The sequence below is a fragment of the Pongo abelii genome, chromosome 7 (assembly GCF_028885655.2).
Source record: "Pongo abelii isolate AG06213 chromosome 7, NHGRI_mPonAbe1-v2.0_pri, whole genome shotgun sequence".
Lineage (NCBI taxonomy): Eukaryota > Metazoa > Chordata > Mammalia > Primates > Hominidae > Pongo > Pongo abelii.
Window position 1 is genome coordinate 155,134,010 of NC_071992.2, and position 20,538 is coordinate 155,154,547.

The 20,538-nt window shown below is 44.2% G+C and overlaps 1 protein-coding gene across 4 annotated transcripts in view; it reads right to left on the reverse strand.

Moving 5' to 3' along the window:
• Nucleotides 1-20,538, reverse strand: part of COL22A1 (collagen type XXII alpha 1 chain) — a 337,498-nt gene that overhangs the window by 161,288 nt on the left and 155,672 nt on the right. For all 4 annotated transcript variants that reach the window (XM_063726825.1, XM_054518874.2, XM_054518873.2 and 1 more), the window contains 5 exons: nucleotides 18,972-19,016; nucleotides 14,544-14,588; nucleotides 14,244-14,273; nucleotides 13,919-13,972; nucleotides 10,219-10,272 (listed from right to left, as the gene is read on the reverse strand). In XM_063726825.1, coding sequence (XP_063582895.1) covers nucleotides 10,219-10,272; nucleotides 13,919-13,972; nucleotides 14,244-14,273; nucleotides 14,544-14,588; nucleotides 18,972-19,016 — 228 coding nt within the window. The remainder of the gene's footprint in view (nucleotides 1-10,218; nucleotides 10,273-13,918; nucleotides 13,973-14,243; nucleotides 14,274-14,543; nucleotides 14,589-18,971; nucleotides 19,017-20,538) is intronic.

Consider the following 20,538-nt stretch of genomic DNA (forward strand, 5'->3'; position numbering starts at 1 on the left):
AGGGGCATCATCCAGAGAAGCCTCAGGGTAACATCTCTCTGGCATCTGTACCTTCCGCACCCCCAACATCATGGACCATTCCAGTGCCTCTCAAAGGTGGCCTTCCTTCCTGTAGCCACAGCCACAGGAACCCACCCTGTTCCCAGGCCCAGTCTCTTCCTTCAGGCCCTCCTGGGCCAACCTCTGCAGGCATCTGAGCTGTTTGATTTGGAGATTCCTGGGATTCTAACCTACATTTTCAGTTTGGTGTCCAGGGTTCACACCATCATCTCCTAAGCAAGAGCCCAAATGGACTGCTTAGCTCAGCCCAAATATCCACTTAGGACTTCTGATGCCTGAGACGTTGCCATGCTGCTCCCTCTGTCTGTAATCCTCCCTTCACATCTCAGCCCATCAAAATCACATCCCAGTTCAGTGCCACCTCTTCCATGAAGCTTGAGCAGAAATGACAAATAACAGCTCAAATGATGAGAAATAAATACTTGAGTCATGGATTTCCTGAGGCCACCCAAGAGCTAACAAGTTAGAATTGCTAGGGGTGGGGTACAAAGCTCCAAGTGAGTAGAATCAAAGGAATTCTCTGTGTTCTTTCTCCAACCCCTTTCCTCTATGATATTGTAAGGAAAAGAAGTCTAAATCTAAGGTACATTGGAAGGATAAGCCATTTAACTTGCTGAGTCTTTGTTTTCCCACATGGAAGATTATAATCATGATAATTATTTCAAAAGATAATAGGAGAAGAAATGATTTAATATTTGAGGAAGTTATTTATAAAACACAATAAAGCATCCCTCAACTGTAACAGACAGCGATGAGAATGAGAAGGAAGATGATAATGACTATGAGGAAGATGAAATAGTGAGAGTCATATTCTGGCTCCTTTGTGTTCTTGTAGTGGGTGATAGACTGTGTGTCAAACAGATCTGGTTTCAAAATTCAACCTCCTAGCAGTGCCACAGAGTTTAAATTGGATGACGCCCACAAAGTACTTCATAATAGTGGTTATGGTGATGACAATGGTAGCAGCTGGTGATTTTGATGATAATAATGGTGGTGGTGGCGGTGATGGGGTCTTGTGGTGGCATTGATGATGATGGCATTAATGGTTATGGTGGTGATGGAGTTGATGGTGATGGTGATGATGGTGGTGATGGTGATGATAGTGATGGTGATGGTGGAGTTGATGGTGATGGTGATGATGGCGGTGATGGTGATGATAGTAGTGATGGTGATGGTGATGGTAGAGTTGATGATGATGGTGATGGTGGAGTTGATGGTGATGGTGATGATGGTGGTGATGGTGATGATAGTAGCCATGGTGATGGTGATGGTGGAGTTGATGGTGATGGTGATGATGGTGGTGATGGTGGAGTTGATGGTGATGGTGATGATGGTGGTGATGGTGATGATAGTAGCCATGGTGATGGTGATGGTGGAGTTGATGGTGATGGTGGTAGTGATTGTGATGATGGTGGAGTTGATGGTGATGGTGGTAGTGATTGTGATGATGGTGGAGTTGATGGTGATGGTGATGGTAAAGTTGATGATGGTAGTAGTGATTGTGATGGTGATGGTGGAGTTGATGGTGATGGTGATGATGGTGATGACGGTGACGATAGTAGTGATGGTGGTGGTGGAGTTGATGGTGATGGTGGTAGTGATTGTGATGGTGATGGTGGAGTTGATGGTGATGGTGATGGTAAAGTTGATGATGATGGTAGTAGTGATTGTAATGGTGGAGTTGATGGTGATGGTGGTAGTGATTGTGATGATGATGGTGGAGTTGATGGTGACAGCGATGGTGGAGTTGATGAGGGTGATGGTGGTAGTGATTGTGATGATGATGGTGGAGTTGATGGTGATGGTGATGGTGGAGTTGATGAGGGTGATGGTGGTAGTGATTGTGATGGTGATGGTGGAGTTGATGGTGATGGTGGTAGTGATTGTGATGGTGATGGTGGAGTTGATGGTGATGATGATGGTAGAGTTGATTATGATGGTAGAGTTGATGATGATGGTAGTAGTGATTGTGATGGTGGAGTTGATGGTGATGGTGGTAGTGATTGTGATGATGATGGTGGAGTTGATGGTGATGGTAAAGTTGATGATGATGGTAGTAGTGATTGTGATGGTGGAGTTGATGGTGATGGTGGTAGTGATCATAATGGTGATGGTGGAGTTGATGGTTTTGGTGGTAATGATGGTGATGGTGATGGTGGTGATTGTGGTGATGGTGATGGTGATGATGCTAACATTATTGGTGGCAGTGGTGATAGTGGCAACTCTAGTAAAGGTAGATGTAGCAGCGGCTATGTAACCTCTGCAGTTTTGTCCCATAACTGGTTTCAGAGATTTGAGAAGTGCTAGAAAAAATAAATTTTGTAGCAATAAAGAGCTGTTTTACTAACAATAGGCCTGTTTCTTGTCATTTTTCTTTTTTTCTCTTTTAAATTGCTACCCAGCACAATATCTGGATTAAGTGTTTGTAATTTATCAAGAGGGCAGATTTTTCAAGCCATTCTGAATGCCAAGATGCTGAGCGGGACTGGTATTTCCAAGGTTGCCCGTCTGCCCATGGAGAGGAAGGAAGCCTCTAAATTCAGAACAGCAATTCTCTCCCAGCCAGGATGACTTAACACAGTCATCTGAGGGGCCATTAACAGATAAAAGGATTGCTTGTGCAACTGATTCTAATATGTGCCGTATGGTCTTCTGCTCAGTTCCTGTTCTCCAGGCCTCAGAATGTCAAACATGATTATTTTCTACTGGTTAGAGCTGAAACCAGGTGTGCAGGGAAAACCTAGGGTGTCCTCATATAAACCCTGGCTTCATGCCATGAAATGAATCAAACAGTAGCCTAGGATCCAAACAACACTGTTACCACCTGGTAGAGCAGGAAAAGGCAGGAAAAAGATTTTAGAATGAAAAAGGAAAACGAATTCAACCTAGGCTGCCACTGCAAAAAAAGACTGGCCATGTTTCCTTCCTCAAATCTACTAGAAAGCAGAGCTGGTGGGCCAGATAACCTTCAACAATAATGAGACCCTTGGTTCCAAGTGAAAGCCAGGGATTAAGCTGATGTGTGCCCAGTGCATCCTATCGGACAGGCATGGTCAGGTATTGAGGGTCCTAGATCTATTCAAAGCATGCACAGCAAGGACAGTTAACTTCCATGTTAGAATTCTGATATGCACATGGATACACACACACACACACAACACACACACTCATACTCACAATATTGAAGCAAAGAGGGAGGAGAATTCAGAGCCAGGCAGATCTCATGCCCCAGGTATAAGTACCCTCAATACCTACAGCCTGGGTGACACTCAGTAATTTGATGTATACCTTTAAGTCTTAGAATCCTAATTAGTAGAATGGGATTAAAACCGCCATACCTCAGAGAATCCTTGAGGGAATTAAATGAGAATCATGGGTGCAAACAGTTCCCTAGGGAAGTGCCTGCTATGCAATGACTGTTCAATCAATGTTATTTCCTTTCTCCCTTCTCTTAGCTATACACCTATAAAGAGAGATTCCATTTTTAAAACGTGTTCTTAAAGTAAATGACAGTCAAGAACACCGTGAGATGGGTAGGGAGCACCGCCATCTTTGTAAGAGGGGACATCTTGTTGGATAGGATCACCTCTCCAGTCCTCATCTATTGATGAGAGGGAAGAGAAACCAGAAGATACTGAGAAAATGATCAGACGAACCAAAGAGGTTGTCACCCGCTGTAGGAAGAGCAATGACCAAGATCTAAGTGACCTTGAGAAGGTCATTCACGTTTCTGGATATATTTCTCACTATGAGTCTCAAAGATCCCTGCTGCCACAATGCTTCTATAGACATTCCAAATTTTACATTTTGTTGAAATGTGTCACAATATACAATCTTTTTTACCAATTTTTCTTTTTTTTTTTAAATCTTCCAGAGAAGATGAAAGATGATGTCTAGGCGATTTCAGCTGAGACTCAGTGCTACAGAGCAAGGCAAGGCGTAAGAAGGGACCACATTCTCTTCTCCAAAATGAGGCATCCCCCGTGGAAGGTGAGAACCCAGGTGACCAGGCACCCAGTTCTGAAGCTTGTCCTCTTCTAATCATTCACTTATGTTCCTTAACTGTAGGAGATTATATTAATGCTATTACATATTTAATTAATGCCATTATCTATTTATGCATATTTTATAGGCATATTCCTATTGTATTTATAACTATGTTATGTGTCTATAAAATACGTATGTTTTACAGGTGTGAGGGACACTTCTTATTACTGTGGTTATAAAAATAAATAAGAAAAAGTCCTTCCTCTCATAGTCTTACATTCTATTAAAGAAAACAAAAACAAATTCCCAAATAAGAAAAATATCAGATACATCTGCAGAAAATTAAAATGGGATGGTGCGAGAATAACAGTGACAGCCATTTTGAGGTGGATGATTTGGGCATGACAATTTTTTTATTGGAAAAGTGAGCCTCCTGGAAGCTCTGAAAGGTGCCACCACTGCAGTGGCCTTGAGCCAGGCTGGTTCTTCCGCCAAAACATTCAGGATTCAGATGCAACTGCAGCATCTCTCATTTCAACTAGGTGACAGTGCTCCCTGATCAACCTCCTTAATGCCGAGCTCAGACAACAGGCAGGAAATTAAAGCCTTGGAAAGAGAAATGCAGTCCTTCTCTATCTCTCCGCCTGGTGACTGCTACCGCCCTCCAGCCAGCAGGCAGGCAGGCGGGCAGGTGGGCGGGCGTCTCCTGCAGCTCCAGGGACGGCGTGGAGCGTACCTCGCTCTCAATTCTCCCTTTTACCATGTCAATGTGGAAAAATACCAGCTTTGTCCAAAATGAATGCATTTACTTTGCCGAGGATTATCCTGTCTGCCTGTTGCTAATCTCTAAAATAAAGGGCCTGGGTTCTGTTGCCCCCCCAACCCGTGTTTAGTGTCTGTCTCTCCATGCCCAGGTTCCAGCCTGCTGTCAGCCGTCAGCCTCGTCTCTTCCCTTGCACAGCCTGAGCATGTGCAGTGATGCCCAGGAGCTCTTCTGAGTGATGTTTCAATTGAAGTTGATGAGGAGGAAATGACAGGTCATGGCAAGGAAAGGAGAGAGATAATTTTTTGAATAAGTCATTTTGTCTCGCATTTTCCTGACTCAGCTAGAGAGCGACTGAACAGGAAGCTGCTTCCAAGCCCACAACATTACAATTTGTTTCTACTCCCTTTTCCTCCATATGCAGGCGCTGAGCTAGCAATATCCAAAGGACAGAACACAACCTGAATCAGGGAATCACCTTTGATGACTGAAAGGCCATGGGCCCCCCCAAAACCCACTTGCTCATCTTCCTTGATTCACTAGAGGAAGCAAGACAAGCAGGGAGCCGTCCTCTGTGTTGCTCTGCACCCTGTGCTAATGCTGCCACCATCCTGCCTTGTCACTCTTAGTTCACTCTCCTCTGCTAGACGCTGGGCCTTTCAGAGCATGACTTCTGCCCTTTCCTCAGCATGCCCTCCACCTGGCATCTGACCTGAACCAGGATGTGTGCTCAGAAGCCCTGTGCTCTGCTCAGCCCCTGCCCTTTCTCAGTGGATCACCGTGGGAGCCTTCTAACTGGCCTCCTTCCTGCAGTCTGTTCTCAACGCAATAAGACACATGAATGTGTTCAGGGTGCAACCCGGGCCCTGCCACTGCGACCCTCGAAACCCCAGAATGAGCAACCACAACCAGAAATGTATGAGATAGACCCATCTGGAACATGAAATTATTTGATGCAGCTTCAAGAAGCAGTGTTCATAGATTTAGGTAAAATAATGGTATTATGGTTTTGTGTCTCTTAAAATTCCTTCTCTTTTGGAGACAGCATACTGAAATATTTAGAAACAACATGATGTGATGATTTTAGGACTTGCTTTCAGTGAATTCAGTGGTGGGTAGGAGTGTTGGTATATAGAAAAGAAGTTTTTCAATAACTTATAAATGTTGAGTGCATTTAGGGTATATTAATGTTCATTTTACTGTCCTTTCTACTTTCGTGTATGATCATTCATCGTAAAACATCATAAAACATTTCATCATAAAACATTTTTTTCATCACAAACTTGTTTTTCATCATAAAACATTTTTTGAAAACATGTAAAAGCTCCATTGGTTACTCGCAGTAAAAGCCAAAGTCCTTATAATGACCCACAAGGCCTGAAATGAAGCTCATCTCCTGCCAGGCCCCTTGCTGGGTCCAGCCACATGGACCTCTGGGCTCCAACACTCCACACCTGTGCCTGCCCCAGGACCTCTGCCTGTCAGCTATCCGTTTGGTCCCCAGCTATCAGTTTAGCCAATGTCCTCACCTCCGGAGAGCCTGTTCAAGGAAAATTGTCTTCATGGGGCCTTCCTGCATCACCTGCTTACGTGCTATTTCATCTCTTTCCCCCTGCCTGCCAGAATATAAACAGCATGAGGGCAGGAGCTTCCTTCTTCCTGAACTACTCACTTGCCTGCAACAATGCCTGGTACCCAGTAGATACAGAAGAAGAAATGTTTGTTGAATGGATGAATTTGTGGAAGGAAAGGTGAGAAGAAAAGGGGCAGGAGGGAATAAAAGCAAGCAAAAGAAAAATAGGAAAAAAAAATTGGAAAAGGGAACACAAGAGGAAGAAAAGAGAGACTGGTTGAGAGTCCCTAGTATGATGCCAGCAGAGCCTGAACTAGAAGCCATGTCTGCAGCTATTTTAATTATACCAATGAGTTTCCAAACTGAAGAGGAAGAAGTCCAGGTCGAAGCTGATGGGCACAAGCAATTGTGCAGAGGCAGGATGCCTTCTCAAGGGGGCACTTCCCATATCCAAAACACTGATTTCAATGCTCCCATTGACTCCCATGGAAAACTCACCCACTCCTGCAAGGCCACCTCAAACATCACCTTTTCCCTTGGATGTGCCTGTTTCCAGCCCCCCTGCTCCTCTCAGTGGCCTCCCTCAAGCTGAGATCTCCCTGTATCCTCTGAACATCTGTAGTCTTCCTCAGTCTCCATTGAGGTCATCTGTTTATACGCACTGAGCTCCTTAGCCGACCTGTGAGCTCCTGGTAGCTGAGACCTTAATGTTTTCAGAAAATCCCAAAGCATTTAGCAGAGTGTCTGTGCATCACAAGAACTCAACATGAGCTTTCTGACAGACTGACACACAGAAAGAAAGAAGGGAGAAAATGAGAAGTCAGACTTTGGGGACACACAGCCCCACGTGCAACTCCCTGAGGGGCCACTGGTGGCTGTGCTGTATCAGAGCCTGTCCTTCATCTGCAGAAATGGGGATGGCAGGGCTGTTATGGGAGCTGCCATGTAATTGGAGCTCAATAAACACCATATCCTACCCGTGCCCATCATCACTGCACCCCAATCCTCACCCTGTTTGCTTCTCTGGATCTCCTTGTTTTATTCCTCAAATCTCCAGACTCAGTGCATTGCCCAATTTCCAAGGCCTGTGGGTTATGTTAAGCTCAGATCAGGCCAAGCACCATTGCATGAGTGGCTGGTATTGCTCAGAAGGGTAAAAAGTGTTTCTGAAGATGACAGCAGTCACCCTGGGAAGCACATCCAGCAGGTTTAAAGAAGTTGTATTCTAAGAAGGTGATATGGTTTGGCTGTGTCCTCACCCAAATCTCATCTTGACTCCCATAATTCCCACGTGTTGTGAGAGGGACCTGGTGGGAGATCATTGAATCATGGGGGCAGTTTCCCCCATACTATTCTCATGGTAGTGAATAAGTCTCACAAGATTTCATGGTTTTACAAGGGAAACCCCTTTCACTTTGTTCTCATTCTCTCCTTGCCTGCTGCCATGTAAGGCATGTCTTTCACCTTCTACCATGATTGTGAGACATCCCCAGACACATAAAACTGTGAGTCCATTCACCTTCGGCCATAATTGTGAGGCCTCCCCAGCCCCATGGAACTGTGAGTCCATTAAACCTCTTTTCCTTTATAAATTACAGAATTGAGTATGTCTTTATCAGCAGCATGAAAATGAACTAACACAGAAGGTATGAGCCTGATGAGTGAGCTCTAGGCAAGATGTTCCCTCCTTGCCTTAGTAAGAGTAAATTAGATAAAGATGTAGATTTTAAAAACCTTCACAGTCATCTTTATATAAACAGTTCCACTCATCATCTAACTCTACTTTGGAAAAACAACAATTGCCCAAGTTCAATGCAAATTGAAAAAAGCTTCACGTAAACATTAATTACACAAATGTACAAAGATTGTTGTTTTCTCTTAAGACTGTGCAGGAGCATGTGCAGGAGCATGTTGAGAGAATGACAGCCATGTCAGCTGTCACATCATGCTGCCCAACCAGGGCCAAGTCCCTTACTGAGCACTTTTTCTCCTAACAACACAGCTGATGGTGATGCCTTCCCCACTGTAGCAAGAAGTAAACCGGCCTGGAGAGACCAGGTAATTTGCAAGGGTCACACAGCTGCTGAGAAGTGGATCAGCACTTCAATCCCAGGTGCATCTTGTTCTGAAGTCCAGGATTCTTCCACTCTACAGAGGAGGGAGATACCTGGCTTTGACCCATCTGACTGCCTCACTTGACTGACAGGGAAACTGAGCCAGGGCTGGGGATGCTGAATGGGAAGTGGGGGCGAGTGAATCTGATACAGTTTGGCTGTGTCCCCACCCAAATCTTGTCTTGAATTGTAACTCCCACAGTTCCCACACACTGTGGGAGGAACCCGGTGGGAGGTGATTGAATTATCGGGGAAGGTTTTTCCCATGCTGTTCTCATGATAGTAAATGAGCCTCAGAAGAGCTGATGGTTTTAAAAACAGGAGTTTCCCTACACAAGCTCTCTCTTTGCCTGCTGCCACCCATGTAAGATGTAACTTGCTCCTCCTTGCCTTCTGCCATGATTGTGGGACCTCCCCAGCCACGTGGAACTGTAAGTCCATTAAACCTCTTTCTTTTGTAAATTGCCCAGTCTCGGGTATGTGTTTATCAGCAGCATGAGAACAGACTAATACAATCTCTCTCACCCAATGCACCTTCCTGATGCCTTTCCCCATCACGCCTAGCCTTAAAATAAATTATTTGTAGAATCTCGAGAATTCAAAAGGGTTATAGGAGGCACAGTTCTTTGAAAATCAAAGATTGAAGTTAACCAGTGGGTAAGCACAGGTTGGAGTCAGCGCTGAATGAGAAGAGCAGGCCACCCCCTTTCAGAACTGAGGATGTGAAGTGTGATGGGGAGGCAACTCCCTTAGACGAAGTCAATCCACAGCAAAATATATGGCACCATCCACGTCACTGAGCTACAGATTGTCCAGGCTAAGAGAGGCCATATGTGGAATGAGGGCTGCCTCTCCCAGATGCCAGGACTCCATTCCCACCCACCCATCAGTGGTTTAAACCTCCAGAGGCAGGAAGCCCACTGGTCCCTGGAGCTACTTGCCCCATCTGTGGATGCCTGTGGCCCTCAGATTGTTAACCATGTGAAATAGTAAAAGGTGGTACAAGCTTAAGGGTTACAGTTCAACAAATGTGAGTTGACTTCCTGCCCTGTGCCAGGTACCTTGGTAGGAACTGGGGACACAGAGTTGAGTCTGGCTTTCAGTCCAGTTTGCTGTGGGAGCATCGGAGGGGATGGGGTACAACCCAAGCATGCTTCTGCAACCCTCCTTAGAAAGTACAGCATTGTTTCAAGAGCTGAACTTACTGGTGAATTACACCCTTATGGTGTGCACAATCTAGATAGGAAAACAGGTGCTTAATTAAATTAATTAAATACCATGAGATATCATATTCAATAATGGCATGGATATATTAGATGCACAGCTATGTAATTTCACCCCTATTTTTTCTCACAACTTAGCTCAAATATCATCTCCTTCAAGAAGACCCCCAGGCTGGGTCAGTTGCCTCTTCTCTGTATACCCTCAGCACTGGGCTTCCCCACTGTGGGACTGTGATCACCCAATGGATTCATGTCTCTCTATATATGACTCCTGGCAGTCAACAGACTGATCTCCATGTCCCTGAAGCCCAACTCAAGGCAGAACACATAGCAGAACCTCAACCATGTTTGATGAACTGAATCCAACCCTTCATTCTACTTCCAATATTCATTTCAAGCCCCTGAAACTGACACTGTCTATCTTCTCTGCATGGCATTGTAAAATAGGGACCAGTGTGGGTGAGCTGAGGAATCACAAAGAAAAGAGAGTTTACTTACTCGGAGACCTTGCAAACCAGGAGGTCCATCCCTGCCTTCTGGGCCTATTGGACCCTTTGGGAGGGAGAAAAAGGAAAAAGAGAGAGAAACATAATGGTAAATGCAGGGCTCAATGGCATAGCTTAGGCTTTAGAATCTCACCCTCATTGAATAGTGTAATACCATCCCGTTCTGATGGGGAAATTCGGAGGTCCCATTCTCTCAAACCTATAACACTTTAAAACATGCACATCTATCAGATCTGATTAAGTATGTTGAACAGTCAGGATGTAAGAAACCTAGCTGATACTTTATACTGAGTACTGTAAGCATCCAACAGCTTGCTTTAGTGGTTTGCACAAAGCACACAGAAGCGAATTGTCTGGAACCTAAGTGTCTTTGATTCTAAGCCCAGTGCCCTTTCCCTGCAGCCTGCTGGCTCAGAAAGAACTGGCATAGACTATCTGATTCTCAGGCAACAGTGATATGCAAAACATGATAGTCTGGACAAATGAATGAAACTGCCTAGGAAAGATCAATATCAATTAACCAAGGAACATTGGTGCAGGGAGGGGTCATACTGACCTCATTCGAATCCTTCCCCCTCGTCCTGCCTCGATTCTGCCTCATGAGCTCAGGCAAGTCACTTGGTGCCGTTAAAACTCTGTTATCTCATCTCTGAAGCGGGGATGATACAACCACCTACTGAGCAGTTATAAATGGGTTCTAAAGCTGGGGCACAGCACCCAGGCCCCCTGACAGCACCCTGATTTATACCACAGAATGAGGCATACCATGTGACTGGGAAACTGAAACCCTAAGCTTAAGCTGACTCTATCACCACTTCTGGGTGAATTTAGCCAGAAGTGCCCTCTCTGTACTTCAATTTCCCCATCTTCAATTAATATTATTTTCATAATTATCATACTAATAGCTACTGCTGCTAAATTTTGCGTAGCTGTACGTGACCAAGCTGCATTTACGTCAAAGGTCCTTTTTTCTTAATAACTCCATGTAAATGAATAAATCAATGGACAAACTGCAGTAATTAAAGGTGTGGATCTCTCTTCCTACAAGGAGATTCTGTTGAGCTCAGGACACACAGAAAGAGAAGGCCCTAAAGGCATGAGTTTTTTAAGCGTCAAGAAATGGCTGGCATTGATCTACATCTCTGGCCCTTTAGTGACTCCACCAGACATTGGTAAAACTATCAAAGCCTGTTTCATCTTGGGGAAAGGATGAAAGATGCCAGCGTTTGGATGCAGAATGCTGATCACTGTTTCCATTTCGAGAATGGGATATATTTTCCTCTCTCTGGGATTGCTGAATACAAACTCAAAATTTTCCATTCTCGACAGAAGTCACTGAAGCCAGCTTCTCAATTCAATTCAACCCAATGAATATTTAGAAAGTAACTGCTCTGCAGAAGGCCCCGAGCTAGGTGCTGCCGGGGATTCAAAAGCAGAGAGAAGTGACAGTTGATATCAGCATTGGGCTCAGTCAGGCTCCATGGTGCTCTGCCTCAGAGAGCAGCTCATTTAACCTCATAGTATGTTTACATAGGAGAAGATGCTGCTGCGGTAGATTTCCAAGTTAGGGGTGAATCGAATGAGGATCGGAGATTAAGCAATGTCACCAAAGCCACAAAATTACTTGGTGGACAAATTGGGCCATGAAATCAGGTGCTCTGGTTCCTAATCCCAAGTACCTTCCATAACCCTATTTCTGTAGCTCACGCTGCAGTCAGGTTCACTTTAGTGGCCCTCTTGAACACCTGCCACAGGGCTAGCTCTACAAGTGTGTGTTAAGTTCCCACCATGTGATAAACCCTGTGGATTGAGAGACGGGAGAGATATTGGCCCTCGACTAAAGAATCTTATAGTCTTAGGCCTCTCATTACTGTTCTTCTCTTAATAAGGCCTTTAGTTGGGCTGTTTGCTTTTTGAACACTCCGAAGGGAATCTTATCACTGACATCATGTATCGTACTAAATCCCATTCCATCTAGGCTAGAGGACATCTTCAGAACCATGGGGAACCTTGTGGGGCATCAGGCTAAGATATTCTGAATTTTGAAAGTAGGTAGATTCAAGACCATCCGCATGTCCTGTATAATGGACCCTAGAAATGGTATGTGCAGGGGATTGCCATTCATCATCTAGAAATTGCAAATGTTTACTTGCAGTTATTTCTTTTTTCACATAGCTGCTTCTTCAGACTCTGAGGGTGCCTCATGTGTTATTTCATCCCTATATCTTCAGCCTTAGTATTTTGCTTGATATGAGGTAGGTGGTCACAAACGTTTGAGGTTTCTTCCTTCTCTCCCTCCCTCATTTACTGTAACAAAATCTAGGTAAAGGGTGAGGACTACCCATATATTTTCATCTCAGGAAGAGGCCAAGAAGTTTGCCTCATGATTAAGCAGAGCTAGCTATCTTTAGCTTCTTCTTCTGTAATGGGGGCCACGAAGTAAAGTAATTCCCCTTCACGCAGCTCAGAGGAAGGATTGTGTACTCCGTGGTGAAAACAGCAGAGGCTGCACAGTCAGATCTACGTTCAAGTTCAGTTCTGCTTCTCAATAGCTATGTGACTTTGTGCAAACCACTCAATGTCTCCGCACTAATGTTTTCATTGGTAAAAGATGAAAAATAACATCTTCACCCTTGCAGACTTAATATGCATATATTTGCACAAGAAAACATATATACTATAGACCTTCAATACTTGCCAATAATAGATCTGAAATATACACGCATGTATGCATAGAAAGGTAAATATTGGAACACACTGCATTCTCTGCATTATCTAGTTTAAATCTCTCAACAGTTACAACAATTGTGGGCAGCTCTGGAAACTGAACCTGGAGAGGTCACAGAGACACAAGTTAGATTTTCTGATCCAAAATCTTTGATATAAAATTATTCTAATTTTCCTAGAATTCAACATCCCTTAAGTTTCTTCCAGTTTTACCCCAGGAAAAACATATAAATATACCCTCATAAAGAGTGGGCCTCAATAGCTTAAAATAAATCTGATCTATGTTCATTTATAAGTCAGTTATTTTATTCCTTTCAATAAAATACAGTAACTTGAAAGCAATAGCAGCACATTGCCAGAAGAAGCAACTTTAAAGCAGGGACCCTGTGGAGGGTACTGTATTCTTACTAATTATTCTCGATATCTGAACTCACATCATAAGATGATCACAAGGGCCCTTTGGATGGCCGCTTCCCAACTGGTGATTTACATATCATTAAATTCTTAACAGAGGGAGAAACCAGAGGCTGAAATGTCCCAGGCCACTGCAAAGTCAGAACTGACCAGAAACATGGGAAAAGTAAGTGCGTTGGAAGTGATTCAATCGGCATGTAAGTGTCCAATATTTTTATTCTACTTTATCTGAAAGGAAAATAAAACATCAAACTGAATCCCCAGAAACCCCCATCATGGCCCGTTGGGGACTGGGGGCTCTGAAGGCAGGGTGCCCACACTTCAATCCCGTTCCACACATGGCAACTGCCTGATGTGCATAGAGTTATCCCACCTCTTCCAGGCTCAGTTTTTCCTACGTGAGATGTGACCACAACAGCACCTCCCACTCAGGTGATGTGAAGGCGCATGAGATAATGCCATGCTCAGCACTGGGAATGACTATGATCTTCCAAACCCATTGGTAAGAGAAGTGTGCAGAGCAAACCCTGCGCAGGAGAGGGACAACTTACCGGAGCTCCTGGAGGACCGGGGGGACCTTGGTGACCTCTGGGTCCTGGAGCTCCCTGGTAACACAAGCCAAACACATGTTTAGTCACGACTTTTCCCCCATATGATCAGGCCCACCATCACCCATGGCCCTTTCCTGACTCAAAGTTTACTTTCCAAGTTCTCAATAGGGAGCAGAGGTACGGGAGTGGGTATTTGCATTTCTGGCAGAAAGGCAACTGGAGTCTGAAAGGCTCCATCTGAGTTCAGCCTGAGATCATGGTTGTGGCTTTTTTGTTTCTGCTGTGACCTAAATCCCCATGAGAAGAGGACGCGTGTGCCTCTTACCTGTTCCCCTTTCAAGCCCTCTCGCTGCACCTGAGAGACAAAGCAAGCATTAGCAAAGGTGCTGGCATTTCCCAACCACAGTCAACCTCTCTCAGCTGCACTAAGGCCATTCATTCAGAGGCCATGCTGTCATGCCGTGCCTCCTGACTTTTCTGATTCTGCCCCATTTTTAGCGCTGAAAGCCTTCTATCCAACCCATGTCCTTGGAAGAGCATTGCCTTATTCTTAGAGGTGAAGACTCATCCAACAACCCAATCCCACCAGCGCCTCCATCCATGATTCCAACCACTGCTGACTCACCACCAAGCCCGGTACACCAGGAGGCCCCGCAGGTCCCACGTCACCCTGCACAGAAATGACAAACATTTCAGCATAGTTACTGGTCCCACCTTGTGCAGTGGCCCCATCCCTCTGAGGCTCATTCTTGCCAGCCCAGGGAACCACACCCTTCCCTGTGCACCACCACACATATCTTCGTCTTGCCTGAGCCTTGTGATATTCTCAAAGTTCAGGGTATGATCCTCATCTCTGCCTCAGATCATAGGCCTCTTGCGGGCAGGAGTCTTATTTTGTATTTTGTGCACATCCAATCTAGTGCCTAGATTTGGGTCCTGTTCCAGGAACACCTCATGGCCCTCACCAGCCTCTGCGGCTTGAGAGCAGCCTCATTGAGCGCCAGCCACTGTCTTTGCACCGTGAGAGCTGTGATGATATATTTTGGCAGGTCTCTTGTGCCAGGTTCATGGTTCCACACACAGTCAGCATTCAATAAGTATTTATCAAATAAGTAACTAAAAATGTGGCATTGCTTCTCATCCATTTTCATTAAGTCACTTTGTACACAAGGCTTGTCTCCTGCCTCCTCCTCCTTGGCCTCCAGGTCCCCTGGGCTACGACGGCTGTGGCCTGACCAAATGTTCCAGGGTGTGTGCTACAACTTGGTCCTAAATGAAGCATATTTGTCAATTTTGATCACAGAAAAATCTTTAGTGTTATTTCTATGGTGCCTTATGGCTAAAGCAAGGAAAATACATATAGCCAATGTCTCCACACATGACGTATGGACATAACTTTTCCTTTTACCTAGAGCTTAGCTCAGGGAGCATGGGAAACATTCAAAAGCTGTTGTTAATGAAGCTGGTAAATGAATAAATGAATCACCAATTAAAGCTGAAGTCATCTATTAGGTCTTAAGGCTAAGGGGGAAGAGTGAATGGCTCAAGACACACCCTCACTGCCTTGGGGATTCTATTCTATGGACAGGAAATGTTTCCTCTGAGACCAAAATGGATACATTCACAATGTATCTTCCAATGCCCTGTCTCCCATCCCTGCCCGAGACCTGGAAAAATCACCTTGCTTTTCACAGCATCAAGTGTTTTTCTAAAAATCCCAATTCATCATGTTTTATGTCAAAAACCTTGAGTGCCAGTTTTCTTTATTGTACCTCCCTGTTTTTCACATATAGAAATTGAGTCCTGCCTCAGAAACGCTTCTCTATTCTGGTTTATTCTCTCCATGCTGTCAGTACCCCTGCACACATGTGCACACACACGAGCACATATTCTCACACACGTGTGCTTGCACACACACTGCATTTACCACTCTATAGCCCCTGCAGGCACTTCCAGGACATGAACACGTGAAGATCTCCATACACTCAGATCCCAGCACGGATATCAAGTCACTTCTTCACGAACATCCTTCAACTCCTCCAAACAGAGTTAGATTTCCCCTAGACTCCCATAAACCTTATTCATATCTTGGTAATACAGGATTGTTAGAAGACATTCTGAGCTATACTATGTGTATGTGTATGTGTGTGTGGAGGGAGAGAGAGAACGGCTGAATAATGAATCTTTTGAGGTTCAAAATCATGTCTTTTTTATGACTACTTTGTGTCACTGTCACATTCACTTCTGATGGTTTCATTGTTGTATTTCTCATATTATTATATTACACAACAAAAAGTGAGTTTCCAACATCAGTTATGAAATCAATTAATCAACACATGTTTTAATTACTCTCAACTCACCATATAAGGGCCAATGTTCCAACAAATTTGGTAGGAAAACTAAGACCCTAGTATCTATGCCTAACAACTGTGTGTATACAGCTAACAATTATTGGAGAGACTCTGCCTTCCAGGCTTTTCTCCAAGGACTGGACATGGATTCACTCTCGTTCCCTATGATACTATCTTTCCTGTCTTAAAGATGAGGAAACTGGGGCACAGAGACACTGAGTAACTTGTCCAAGGTCAGAAGTCTAGTACATAATAGGACCAAAAGTCTTTCCTAGAATCAATTTCTTCCCACGATATGGGTGATGCATTTTTGTAAAGATCAGTTGTGGCCACTGTAGTGGCCGGTCTCCACGACGGTCCCCCATAGTCCCTGCTTCCTGCACGCACCCCTGTGCGGGGACTTCCCACACCATCCCTGTTCCTCTATGTGACTAACAGCAACGGCAGACGTGCTGGGAGGTGACTTCCAAGATTCGGTGATAAAAATGACTGTGGCTTCCATCTCAGACTCCCTCCTTTCCCCCAACCTTGAACCAGTCACTGCTCACTTTTGGAGAGCAATTTCCCTTTCTGTGCACAGTACCATGGAGAAGCCCATGTAAAACGGAAGTAAACATCTCTGGCCAACAGCTATCAAGAAACTCAGGCCTACCGGTGATGACATGAGTGAGCCTGGAAGTAGATTCTCCAGCACCAGGGGACCCTTGAGATAACTATTAATGTATCCCCACTGACAGCTTGACTGCCTCTCGGGAGAGATCGTGAAGCAGAACAATCCAGCCATGCCATTCCCAGATTCCTGCCCTCAGAATCGTGTGAGATCATACATGATTGTTTCCAACTACTAAGTTTCAGGATGATTTATTACACAGCAGTAGTTAACTAGTGCAACCATAGACCCAATCCAGTAAAATCATTAAAAGGGCATAAAAATGCATCCCCTGATATTTAGATCTGCAGTAAATCATCGAATGGATAGGCAGATAATATGATAGGCCTTGGTCAATAATCAGATTCACTTTGGGGCTTGGGCAAGAAACTGTAATTTTCTAGACTTCGGTCTATTATCTGTAAAATGAAGCAGTTTAAAAAGACTGTCTCTACAGTTTCAGTGACTATCCCAAATTGTGTAGCATCTAAGATTTGTCTCAAGGATGTGATCTCAGAATGAGATGAGAGGCATCATATCATCTGAGCTTCACTGGTTTCTTAATTATTTTAATGAAAACCCCAAAATCATGCCATGGTCCTTGACCTTCTCCTCCCATTTCTGCTGCATTTATCATAATAAGAAATAATAACTCAGCAGTTTCCCAAATATGAAGGGCAAAACCAAATCTCTAAATAAGGTGGAAGGTTGAAACTTATAACACACACACACACACACACACACACACACACACACACACACAGGCGGCAGCAAGAAATAGAGTCATCACCTAGATCCAGACTTCAAGGCTCATTCCCTCTTTGTGACCTGAAATAAACTGCTTATTTTAGGACTTAGCATCCCCTGTCAAGGAACTGCAAGAATATATTAAAATCCTGACACCTGGATAATATAACAATATACATCTCAACTCTAAAAATACTTAGAAGGAGAGAGAATAATGAACTCGGCTAGCACTGAAGCCCGAGTGAGCGAGTTTGGAAGACAACTTTCTCCAGCCCCCATCCTAAGCTGAGGTCTGTGTCAGCCCGTGCTATTTATTTATTTATAACAGATACCTTGTCTGCTTCCATAAGGAGTTGGAGCAGCCTTCTCCCTTATTTAGAGCATATGTTGGGAACCAGTCTGAGTCAGACAACGACCTTCACCTGACCTCTGCAGTGAGCCGCTCTGAGAAGAAGCGATGCTGATCGGGTCTCAGCCGTCTGAGCTGAGCTGGATGTCTCCTGTCTCAGTCCCTTCTCTCTCCCCAGTTATTCTCCAACCCAATGTCTGATGCCTTCCTACGGTCCTGTCTAGGAACCTGGAAGAATGTCATCCTCTTGTACTTGAGCTCAGGCTATGTCTCGTCACCCCTCCTATGCCAATCCAGAATACAACATCACACCTTCTCTTTTTCCTTCTTCGTTACCTTCAATGCTTAGGAAGGCTATTTTCATGGACATTTTTGTAGGCCCTTCATATTTTGCAAAGAATGTCTGCCTGCCACTGTTGCATCTGAGATGCAGAAATTCTTAGCAGCAAATTTACTTCATTAAACATGGAAGAAATTCTAAAATAGATGACCAATATAATAAGATACAACCCTTATTTTGTTTTTTAAATACCTAGGGCATTTTCAGGATTCTGATTCTGATTTTTAAAAATTGCAAAATGTAGTAGAGAAGGAGAAAAGAAGAGGAAGAGAAAAGGAAAAAGTTTTTGTAAGATTTTTAAATATTTATTTATAGCCTTCCTTATTCCAAAAAGCATTGTAAGTAGCACAATATTTTAATACATCTAAATATTACATAACAGAACTTTCTTTGCTTTTCAAATGTATGTTTATTCCTAAAAGTAGAAAAAAAATTCAATATGAGAGCCAGAAATGTCTTATGTGAGTTCCTGATGCCCCAGCCACCACACTTTGTGTGTGCTTTGTTCCCAGAGCTGCCAACCAGGCCCCTTCCCTGAGCCTGATTTGCCAAGGCGGGCAGTCCCCGTGCCTGCCTGCCCAGGGCACAGAGTCCTCGACAGCCCCAGGCTCACTCACCTTTTCTCCCTGGGGTCCTGCCACACCAGGAGGGCCAGGCCTGCCCTGGAGGAAAGAAAGAAAAGGCAGATTATGATGGGCACTAGGGATACAGTAGTGGGGTGTTAGGGAGAAAGAGGTTGAAAGACAGTTGCCTACTGTGGCTAGACTTTTCTTTAGAAGCCAAAGTCCCTTTAGACCTGATTTTCTGGACTGTGCTTATTGCTAGAAAGTTCTTCCTCAACTAACCTAAGCTCCCTATCTCCATGCTTTCTCATCTGCAGTTGCGCTGGTTCTGCAGCATGGATAACACATCTGAGAAAACGAAGGACCCCTTCCTTAGGGATATGAGGGCCTGGGCAAGAGGAAGAAGAAGCACATAACCAGGACCTGCCCTGGCCCAGAGAGCACAGAAAGTGGAGTCTGGTGGAGTTGAAGGAAATCCTTAGAGCTGAGGACTGGTGAGGCACCAAGGAAGAGGGAAGAGCCACCCAGACTCTGGCCAGGATTAGTTAGGGCCACTGGGAAATCAAAGTCCCAGAAGGCTAGTGCAGGGGACACTGACGACTTGTCCCTCCTGTTCTACAATGTCCCTGCTAGGAAGCTTTCCACCAGCGGCCAAGAGAATGCCTGAGCTTCCCCAGCTCCTGCAGGAGCAGGGCCTGGGAGCAGCCCAGGAGCCACAGCACAGAGCACAGGGTAGTCCTCAGCCAGTGTCCTCACAGACCCCACAGAGGGCCTGGAGGGCAGCTGCACAATCAGTCTCCATCCATGGACAGAGGACTTTGTATAGGAAAAGATCCTAAGGACATAGACATGCGTTCAAGGATGCATGAGAAACACCCTCACTTCCTCTGTACTCTGAACAGCAAAGATCTGTAACCCCACTGCGCTGGCTTCCCCTGCACCCTGAGACCCTCGCCGGCCGGCCCACACCACCAGCACTAGGTCTGTGTGCTGGGTTATTGTTTTTTGCACACTCATCCATGGGAAGGATTCCTTTCCCTCTTCGCCATCACCAAGCGGGTATTTCCAGTGACAACAGCCAGGCCTGGCAACGAGGCAGCGCATGATGGATAATTTTAAGCAAGTCAGTAAATCGTGGTACATTCATACCATAGACCATTAACTGGTCATTTGAGTCAGGCCTTTGGTGAATATTTTTTTAAATGGTTCTATGTTTATGATACAATGTTGAGGGAAGAAAAGCAAGATGTAAAAAGTATGATTCCAATTTGTTACCTGACAATAAATACAAATCCAGATATTTGTGAGAGATGCAATGAACTATAAGTTTAATTTATATTAATATAGTATATTAGAATATTTATTGTAATTCATTGACATTTAATATAATTAACATATATATTTTATCTATGATTTCATATTTATATAAATAAATATATTAATTGACGTATATGTTAAATTACACTATGCAACATAGCATTTTACTAATTGGCTTTAATATGAATATATGATTTTAGGTTTTATTTCATTTTAATTTTTAAATTTAAATACGTAAATGTAGTTTCTTTTGGAATAGATGATACGTTCACATGGTTCAAAACTGAAGTGCATAAACATTTAA